This window comes from Panicum virgatum, chromosome 4N (assembly GCF_016808335.1).
Source record: "Panicum virgatum strain AP13 chromosome 4N, P.virgatum_v5, whole genome shotgun sequence".
NCBI classification, from domain to species: domain Eukaryota; kingdom Viridiplantae; phylum Streptophyta; class Magnoliopsida; order Poales; family Poaceae; genus Panicum; species Panicum virgatum.
In genome coordinates, this window is record NC_053148.1 from 32,162,672 (window position 1) to 32,173,455 (window position 10,784).

General features: G+C 44.0%; 1 protein-coding gene across 6 annotated transcripts; it reads left to right on the forward strand.

The window, feature by feature from the left end:
- The first annotated feature begins 1,904 nt into the window (after positions 1–1,904).
- LOC120670280 (disease resistance protein RGA2-like) lies at positions 1,905–10,451 on the forward strand. Of its 6 annotated transcripts, XM_039950370.1 has the most exons (6): positions 1,980–2,257; positions 6,244–6,260; positions 6,379–6,500; positions 6,676–7,205; positions 7,594–10,015; positions 10,137–10,451. In XM_039950370.1, exons 4-5 carry the CDS (start codon positions 6,828–6,830, stop codon positions 9,991–9,993), a joined length of 2,778 nt encoding a protein of 925 aa, XP_039806304.1. In that variant the 5' UTR covers positions 1,980–2,257; positions 6,244–6,260; positions 6,379–6,500; positions 6,676–6,827; the 3' UTR covers positions 9,994–10,015; positions 10,137–10,451. The 6 variants fall into 6 exon arrangements, with proteins under 6 accessions (XP_039806301.1, XP_039806304.1, XP_039806300.1 ...); XM_039950366.1 differs by having other exon boundaries at positions 6,244–6,500; XM_039950369.1 differs by having other exon boundaries at positions 6,244–6,500; positions 6,682–7,205.
- The last annotated feature ends 333 nt before the right edge of the window (positions 10,452–10,784 follow it).

Here is a 10,784-nt window from a genome sequence, read left to right on the forward strand (position 1 = left end):
CGGACATATATTTTTGAAATTTTAATTTTTTTAATATAAAAAAGAAAAAGGGCGGTTTTTTTAGGGGGAGAGACAGAGCCCACTCTTCTTTCTAGGTTGACACGATGGGCCTGATCCTCGGGAACTCACCAACACATTTCATCTCTCACTCAAATCCAAAAGTCGCGTCATCAAAAAAAAATCCAAAAGTCGCGTCATCAAAAAAAAAAATCCAAAAGTCGCGTCCTTTGCGACTAGGCATCCAGCCGTGGACAAAAATTGTTTGCACCCAGACGCTCGAAATCATCACGAAGGGAAATTTGTATCCGAATTTCATCCGCGCAAAAACCAAAATTAGGGACCAGTTGTGACACGTATATTCCCTCTGTCCTGAAATATAGAACATTTTAGAGTTCTAATTTTGTACTCAAATATATAGAATACTAGATTGAGGGTGGATCAAACCATCTTAATCGTACATCTTTTTCGAGTCTTTCCCAACTGAAAGACGTGCATGCAGCCATATAGGGGGAGGTGCATGTGGGGAAGATTCATGGAAAAGAGTATTGTACTTTAATTAGCACTTATTTAATTACTCAAATAGAGTCACAATGCTTAATAATTAGGGGTAGGAGAGTCTTTTCTCTCTATAATTTGTTGAAAAAATCATAGAATGACCTACATTTCAGGACAAATAAAGTATATACTTTTATTTACATGCCGGTTGGTGCTTGAAGTCTTTGGGGGCGGGGGCTCGCTAGTTTGCGGGCGACCGTAACTTTTAGTCCGTACGATCGATTTTCCCACCGTTTTTTTCTCTTTTAGTAACTTTTTTATCGTTTTGTGATAAAATTTTTCTGAAAACAAAAATGTCCGGACTTTCTAATGATGATACTGGCTCGGTTTGAAACTCCTTTAAAAAGAAGGAACGGCCATTTTGACGTGGTTGGGAACTACTAATTCGTTGGGTCTACAACAATTTTGGATAAAATAAAAGAAAGAGAATAGCTCCATAATAAAAAAAATAGTGTAATTACACACACGCAAGTAGTGGCTCGGAAAAATTGAGGAAGCGGAAAAATTTGACGAGGAAAATTTGGAAGAAAAAATTTCAAGGAACAAAAAATTGAGGAGAAAATTTTTACAATCAAAACAAAAAAAGCTTTGATAAAATTTTTTTGCATCCAAACGAAAAGAAAAAGACTCGGATAAAAAATTTCATCTAAAATAAAAAAATTAGAAAAAAATGTGAAATTTTTTTTGCAAAAAAACACTTACCTGCGCGCGGCGGCCGCCTCCCCGCCGCTCCCTCCGCTCCGCCGCCGCAGCCCCGCCCGGGCACGCCGCTGCCGCCACGGATCCGGAGCCGGAGCCACTACCGTCGCGGATCCGAGGCCGCCGGAGGGAGGCGGAGGTGCGGCGGCGGAGGGGGAGGGAGGCAGCGACGCTGCCCAGCGGAGACAAAGGGTGCTGCGCGGAGTCAAAGGAGAGGAAGGAGAAAATGAAAAGGGGGAAATAGAAAGGAGGGGTGCTGCACGGAGTCAAGGGAGAGGAAGGAGAAAATGAAAAAAAGAGAGAGAAAGAAGATACCGGAAAGAGTGAGAGGCTGGGAGTTGAATCTACGGTGAGTTGAGAGTCGTACAATCAGCTTTCTTTTCCCGTTCGGAGCCAGCAAGGTGTCTCCAGCGCTCGAGCTCGGGAGGCGACGGACGCGAACGTGCAAGGACCGCCGTGCCCCTCGCGGCCCTCCAACAAATATTTGCGAGACGAGACCACTGATCGATCGAACACGTACGCGCGCAGGATCGGACTATCGGAGGATGCACGTGACACGCTCGAAGCGCGCGGCGGCCGGCGCGTCTCCACCGCTACCGGCGAGAGCCTCTCTGGTTGCTCTCTGATTAGCGACGTGGGGGCAGTATAGTAAAAAAGAAAACTGCGCAACGAGAGCTTAACAATGAATGTGCTATGCGTTTGTGGTGATCGGCTCGCGTCGCAATTATTTTGCCCCTTTTTTTTTTGGAACGAATTATTTTGCCCCTGTTCGTGCGTGCAGCGCGCCTGCTGGTACGGTCTCCGTCACATTTTTTTTAATCTTTTTCAGCGTCCTTGGCGTTGGTGACTGTCGTGGACGGATGGCGCTGCTTTACTCTGTCCCCCCTCCAACGACCCGCGATGTTGACCCACGGCGGCGGCGGCGAGCTCCGCCGGCAGCGCGGCCGTCCTCGCCGGATATTTGCTCAGCCTACGGCGCAGCTCCTCGGCGGAACCCTCCAAGGTGATTACGCCTCCTCCCACTGCCCCCATCTGAATCCGCACACGCGCGCCCCCTAGGGCCCGATCAGAGGATGTAATAGAGTTCTCAAGAAAATTAGGGGCGGATCTCTTTGCAATACTGCAAGTGTTGTCATCTGCTTCTGACTAGGAAGGATTAGAATTAGCGTGATGTGTCAAGTAGTAGGAAGCATCAAGCATGGTTACAAGGACTAAATGTTTGTGGATTCTGCTCATGTTTCCATAGTAGTCTTTCTGCATAGATGCCGAGATGGATAAGTATGGGCTTCCATTTAGCACTTGATAGTATATACGGTACTACCGTATTGCTGGATTGACGACCCGAGGCAAGGCGCTTGGACTTATGATGAGAACAGAACTCAATGTCTACAGGGTACGACCATATAGGGTTAGGGACTTTAGGGTGCTGCTGTTACAAATGCTTGCTATTAACTACCACTAGAGGCTATACTACTCTTACTAAAGATAGATACTCTCCGCTAGGATTAGTATACTCTCTCCATTTATACCTCCAGGATGGACCGTTGAATTGTACTATTACTATTGGTATATGCCTTTGAGTCGTGGCTTAGGGACTAGGTTTGGCGTAATATGCCAAATGATAAATTTGGGACATTTTTCCTTAGTTTCATATATATCTTGTGCATAGATTCACAAGTACTTCTACTTCATTGTTTCTCATTGACTACCCATGACAACGGGCTTGGACTCTGGTTACTTTGGTTCAAACCGAACTCTGACTTTACGTGTGAAGTGAACATTTTTTTTAGAAAAGGCAATACGTACTAATATTCCAACCTTCCATGTGAAGTGAACATAGAGTTTACTTGCTTTCTTTCACTGATGCATGCCTAAGCGACTCCACATATGGGAGCTTCAAATTTGTTAGAGTGCACTGATTATAGTATGTGTTCCATGGCTAGCCTGCTGGTGCTCTCTGCAGCATCCATGGTCTGTTGATGTGTTCGTGAGCATGCAGGGTGCTGCATGAGCAGCTTGCTGCACCACCATCCCTTCACCAAGCTGAGGTCAACCCCCCAGCAGTGCACTGCCCCTTATCCACAGAGAGTTCCATTTCTGCCGCTTCAACTGCTCTGACCAGTTATGCCAGCTAGATTTGGCTATAACTTTACTAGCAACCACCAAAATACTCCTATATGCTCTCCGTTTGTACCATTAGGGGATGCCAAACACTGGACTTTGCCACTGTGATGCATCTGAAGATAAGACGAAAGCCCTTGCAAGCCTCTGTCCACTAATATATTCTATTCCGCTTCTCCTGTCAACATCCTGTTCAAGGGTGCTGCTGAATGGTGTCCCAAACCAGCCGATCCGCCATGGACGAGGGTTGCGACAAGGCGATCCGCTATCGCCATTATTGTTTGTCATTACCATCGACCCATTGCAAAAACTTCTTTCCTTAGCGACAGAAAGGGGTATCCTCAGTAAAATCAGAGGCCGAACACCAGGCATTCGAATCTCGATGTACGCGGACGATGCGGCATTGTTCCTAGCGCCGAGGCAAAATGAGGTGTCTGCCCTGGCCGAGCTACTCACCTTTTTTGGGGAAGCAACTGGACTGAAGACAAATTTTCATAAGTCCACGGTTGTGCCAATCGACTGCGCCGGTTTAAATATGGCCACCATTTTAGGACATCTGCTAGCCAAGCAATCTCATTTTCCAATCAAATATTTGGGCCTACCTCTAACCACTGCTCGTTTAAGGAGTGACTTTCAACCACTTGTAGACAAAACAGTGGCAAAGCTCAATGGTTGGAACGGGAGAAATCTGAGTCCTGCTGGGAGACTCACTTTGGTCCAGTCGGTTCTAACACCTCAAGTTATTTATTTCTTGTCAGCACTAAAGCCTCCGAAAGCTACGTTGGAAGAGATTGACAACAAACGAAGGCAATTTCTCTGGGCTGGCACAGAAAGGTTAACTGGTGGAAAGTGCAAAGTCAACTGGATAAGGACGGCAAGATCAAAGAAGAATGGAGGCTTAGGTTTCTACACCTGAAAAAATTTGTGCGAGCACTCCGCTTACGATGGTTGTGGCGAGCTTGGAAGCCGGATAATAAGCCTTGGATAGGAGAAGAGATCCCTTGAAATGACACGGATCGACTTCTTTTTGCTGCAGCAACAACTATTATAATTGGGGATGGGAGGAAAACACAGTTTTGGGACAGCGCATGGATGCAAGGCTGCAGGCCAAGGGATGTGGCACCATCATTGTTTGAAATTTCAAAGAGAAAAAACAGAACACTATATGAAGCTTTACATGCTAACACCTGGATCCGAGACATTGATCTCCAGCACCCAACCTTCTCAGCTCATCATTTTGCCGAGTTCGTGCAGGTTTGGAAAGAGACGCAGCAAATACATCTAAGGTCAGGTGTACAGTATGAAATTGCTTGGAAGCTAACTGATCCAAGCAATATTCAGCAAGCTCAGCCTACCATGCACAGTTCTTGGGTGCTAGTAGTCCAAACTTCACTGAACTCATCTGGAGAGCCTGGGCGCCTCCGAAATGCAAGTTTTTCAGTTGGCTAGCTATTCAAAATAGACTTTGGACGGCTGATAGACTGCACTCGAGAGGCTGGCCCCACAACCCGGTGTGCTCGCTGTGCCGAAGAGCACGTGAGACCGGAAACCACCTATTCTTTGAGTGCAGATTTACGAGACATATTTGGACTGATCTTGCTAGCTGGATAGCGGCGCCACCACTACTTCCAGACTGGAAGGCGGCAGAGTCACTTCACACATGGTGGACAGCACTAGCGAGGACAACGGGAGTTTCGCGAAAGGGGATTAAATCTCTAATCATCCTCATATGCTGGGAGATTTGGAAAGAACGTAATGCACGGATTTTCGATCGCTTGGAGGCACCTTCTTTCATGGTCATAGCAAAGATTAAAGATGAAATTTCGACTTGGAGTCTTGCTGGAGCAAAGCATCTGGCTAATTTAGTGAGCAGAGCTTAAGTGCTGAGCGTAAAATGTCTCGCTTTGCTTCCGCTGTAAATAGACGGCGTTTCTATACACCTGTTGTACCTTTAGCCTTCTTTGGCTTTTCTCCTTTTTAATATAACAGGCAGCTCTCCTGCCAGTTCGTTCAAAAAAAAAAAAAAAGGATCAGCATGACTTGTGAGTGCAAACCTCCATTATAAGAATTGCAGTTCGCGATTCCTTTTCATCAAGTGACAGAGTAACCATTTCTTAGTTTTCAAATCCATTTTGTTTTTGACATGGCAATATGCCATTATACTATGATTGATGCCAGCCACATGCCAGGACTCCACTAGTTTATGAGCTGAGTATAGAATAAGAGTATGTGTTTGCATGTGACCACCAAAGGTTAGTTGGTCCCAATTATTGACTGATTTCGGTTCTTACAACCGTAAATATCCGTATACTAATGTACGCTCCATTTCTGACAGATGCAGATCACATGCTTGTTTATGCAATAGCAAGGAAGCTCCCCCCCTCCCCCCCTTTTATCTTGACAACTTCATAGCCAACATCACCTGCGCCCTGCAATTGGTTACATGAGCCTTAGAGTTGGTTTTGTAGGAGCTCCCGTGCAACTTCCCATCTTTGTTCCACTCTCCCCACATCTGAGAGCCTCCCAAGTGTGGAAGTTCCAATGGTGGATCCAATGACCGTCACCACGGTTGGATGGGGCATCTTGGTTGAGATAGACCATGAGGTTGCTATCTTGGTTTCTGCACAATGAGAGGACAAAGAGGAAGAGAGTTGATTCAAAACATTTTTGTAAGGCATATTTTGATTCATTAGGATAAGGCTTTGACCCATAATCACGCTGCTTGTCAAGTCCACCTCGGTTGAATGACCAGCTTGCCCTCATCCAGCTTACATTGCATTTTCCACCTTGGAGATCCTGATTTCTAGTCTATAGGAACTTATGTCTGGTTTTATCAATGTGTTTTATGAATTGCTTCGGATCTTTCAGGGTAATCAGGTCAGGAGGTAATTCGGCTAGGCACTGAGAACTGAACTTATGAATTCCTGCCACCCTTCCAATGGTATCAGATTTGCCCTGCCAACTAGCCAGCTTGGCTCATGCTCTGTCTTGAAGAGTTTGCAGGTGAACAAGGCGCAGCGGCCCAAGGTGAGGGGTTAGATGTAGATAAATGAGACTTTTCTGGCACCCATAAGATGGCGTCATTAAATAAAAGAGTGGTGGTGATGGCTTGTTTCAAGAGAAAGGTAACAAGATGCACGCCTATCTATATATCATCTGGCATTACTCCATTAGCCGGCAGTGACACTATTGGACTCATGCTGGTTTAGATGCTTTCTTTGCTGGCACCTGCTATATTTTACTCTCCATCATTTGTACCACTTGTATTAATATTAATATATTCTCCATTTGCATCATTAGGTGCAGACTACTCAATCCTTACTTTGCAAGGAATCTATGTCTTGTGTTCTTGACAAGTTAAATGCAGCATTCCCTTGCTTAAAGCTTCCAAGAGTTGCTGCAGCTGCGCATTCTTGTTCCACATCCACTTCCAGCTAGTCTGAGAGCTTCCAATGCCAGATCCGGTGACCATCGCCGCGGTAGGGTGGGGCATCTCAACTGCTGGTTGGCTTGTCTCTCCAATTATCTCCAAACTCCTCAACAAATGCTTCTCCTACCTTGGTCCTAGTCCAGCACGTAAGCTCAAGAAACTGGAGAGTAAAGTCCTACAGCTGAAGCTGATGCTTGAAGCAGCTGAGACTCTGCCTCAGAGGGGCGAACTAGAGCTATGGGTGAAGGGCCTTAAGTCTGCGTTTTACGAAGCTGAGGACATCCTTGACGCTATAGATTACCAACAGCTCGAAACTCGTATCCTTTCTAAAATTGATGACAAGTCTACTGCATCAACCAATCATAAGTCTGCTCTGTCCTGTTTTGGATGCAAGAGAAAGGTGAGTTCCTATCTTCTCTTTCAAGATACTATATTTGTGCTTTTAGTTCACACAATTCTTGTCCTTGTAATCAAAGAAAAGAAGTCCAGTTTTCAAGTAAATTTCAATTTTTTTTTGTTTTTTTAACCTGGAATAAAAAATAATCAACTGTGTTGCACGAACAAAATATTGAATCTACCAAAAAAAAAATTATTTGGCTCATATTCTTTTCCCCCCTGAATTCCTCAATGGGTTATATTCTTTCAAAGTTTTTTTTATTGTGATTTGGTGTTTAAACCAACAGGATTTGAATGACTGAACTTTGTTATCAGTTTGCACTAATACTATATATTTTCTTCACAACAAATTTACTTATACTTTACTTTTGCATGATGTTTGAATATTCAAGAATTTCAATGTTCCAATTGAATCAAAAGCGAAGCTGAAGGCCATCGTGAATAAGATAGAAAAACTAATCAATGAAGGACTCAAATTTCTTTTGTTGCTCAATCTGCCTGCTACTTGTGAGAATATCAACAATATATCAAATAATATCGTGAGATCGTCCACCAGGAGGACCCAGATTACTTCAGTGCCCCCAAGTGATGTATTTGGCTGTGATAGGGATATTGAAATGATAATACGAATGCTTCGTGACACACCTGCTGATGGTGAACCAAGCTCAAGTAGGACTAAATGTTTTTCTGTAATTGGTATCTGTGGCATTCCAGGGTCAGGAAAAACGACCCTCGCACAATGTGTTTTTCAGAAAGAAAGGGAGGATGATTATTTCGATCATGTCATGTGGATTCATGTTTCCAATATTTTTGATGTGCACACTATTTCCACTGAGATGTTAGAGATAACATCAGGTAGGAAAAGGGAACAACTCATTAATCTTGACATGTTGCAAAGGGAACTGGAGGAAGAAATTAGGGGCAGAAGATTCTTCTTGGTACTAGATGATGTCTGGTACGACAAAGATCCCATTCAAAAACAGCAACTGGGTCAATTACTTTCTCCATTGAAGGCTGGGAGGATGGGAAGCAAAGTTCTGGTGACCACTCGAAATGCAGATGCAGCAACAAGTCTTGGCGCACAGAATCCACCTGTTCTGATTTCTGATTTGGATGAGGAGGATTTCTTCAAAATGTTCATGCATCATGCACTCGATGCAACAAATCGTGACCAGGCATTTCAGTCGGTTGGGAGAGAAATTGCTGGGAAGTTAGGAAGATTGCCTCTTGCAGCAAGTTTAGTGGGAGGACAGCTAAGGATTAGACCGCATATTGATTTTTGGAGAAGCTCCCTGAACAGTGACTTGCTGAATGATTCTATGAGGGCTCTATGGTGGAGCTACCAACAACTTGAGGAGAATGTCAAGAAATGTTTTGCCTATTGTAGTATTTTCCCCAGAAGACGTGTGTTGAAGCGTGATGAGCTTGTTCACCTGTGGATAGCTGAAGGGTTTGTGAAGACTACCGATGAAACAGAGGATGTGGAAGGTGTCGGTCTTCGCTACTTTTATGATTTACTTTCAACCTCATTTATTCAACTAAAAACAAAGATTGGTAGAGCAGAGTTCTTTACAATACATGATCTATTGCACGACCTAGCGGAAAGTGTTGCTGGAAGTGACATTGCTAGATTTGAGAAAGGCGTGGCACCTCATATTCCTCAAGATACTCGGCATATCTTTATGGAGTCCTACGACAGGACAGTGTTTGTGGAGCAGATTTTAAAGTTGAAGACCTTGCGCACTCTGTTTATATCTTATTCAACTGAGAGCATGACTGACATAGACTTTGAGCACATGTTGAGGAATCTAAAGAAGCTGCGGGTGGTTCGAGTGAGCCCCCCATTGTCGGGAACGATCCCAGCTTGTATTGGTGAACTGAAACATCTTCGCTATCTTAGTTTCTTTGGGTCCCATGTTCTCAAGATGATTCTGCCACCGACATTCACCAAGCTCTACAATCTGCAGATTCTTTCTGCCTCGGAGATACGTCAGTTGGCTTGTGCCAACAACGAGGGACTGGGCTACCTTGAGAATTTGCGGTACATTACGGGCTGGGGGTTCCACTTTCCTGACATCGGTAGGTTGACCTCGCTCCGAACTCTAACTAATTTCACAGTGGGGAAGATAAGGGGTTATGAGATACAACAGTTGGAGCACCTGGACTACCTTGGTGACTCCTTGCTCATCCAAGGACTTCAAAATATTAAAAGCGAGGCAGCTCGTCAGGCCAAGCTAGTGAACAAGACACGTATCAAAGCTTTGGAGCTGCGATGGGATGCTCCCGATCAATACTCCAGTTTGATGATGGAAAATCAGAATGACCAGGAGTTGAATAACTCAGCAGACCCTCAAGAGGAGGTCTTTGAGGCCCTTCTTCCACCACCCTATATCACTTCACTAAAAATCTGTAACTACAGAAGATCGGCATACCCAGGTTGGTTGACTGGAGAACAGAGTCCCCTCACGAATCTGCAAAATCTGGTGTTCAAAACTTGCTTCGGACCATCAGATGAACCCCCTAGACTTAGTGAATCTTTCAGGTATCTGCACACACTTATTATTTCAACTTGCAATTGGAAGTCTTTGCCTGAGAATATTGAGTGCCTGACATCGCTCGAGAACTTGATTGTCACTGACTGCTGGAAAATTGAGTCACTACCAAGATTACCTCCATCCATCAAGAAATTTACACTCAGCAATTGCAACCAATCTTTCACAGAGAACTGTTGTGCGGTTGGACATCCATATTGCGATATCATTGATCGCATCCCAGAGACATCCATTTGCTAACTTGCCTTTAAGAACTGCACATGTAAGTCTATATTTATCTGTTTTTTTTTTTTACATTCCCTCTGTGAAAAAAGGATGTATGCTCTCTGACCAATAGGTGATAAGTCACCCTCATATTCACCTACCCGATCATATTCCTTCAGGATTCCGACCAACGGTGCGAAGATGCATGGAGCTGGAGGACTATCACGGAGGCAAACTACTACACAAACATGCGTCCCTTAGCAGGACCACTCTAGAGCTCCAGTAACACCAAGTTTCATGCTCGCCGTGTGAACCAGTTATGTGAAGACAATGTTTTTTGTATCTCATCTGAGACAATGTGAATTTAGTTTGGTGAACTTGTCAGTTTTTTCTTGTTTCGTTGTGAATCTCTCATGGGTGTAACATTGGATAGCTATATGTATCAATCGATACGGAGGCTGGAATATTAATACATATTCCTTTTTCTAAAAAAATCTGAGACAATGTGAATAATGTTAGTGATTCTATGTTTTTTCTAGACAAGATTCAGTTTTTTTAGAGAAATTGCTGCACATTTGAAATTTAGCCAGCTGCAGCGGTGGAGAATCAGCCTTGTAATTCTGTTCCTGTAATGTGTGTAGTAGCTGCTTACTCCACATTTTTCAAGTAATGTATTGTGCTAGTGTCATTGTGAACAACTGCTGCAGATTTTTGAAACCAAAACCTTTTTTTTGTGCATGAGTAAACTCCACTGGAATAGGAAACTGCTACTAGTTTCTTCTTTTTCCTTCTAGAATTTGCAAGAAAACCCCGTCAAAAAAAAAGAA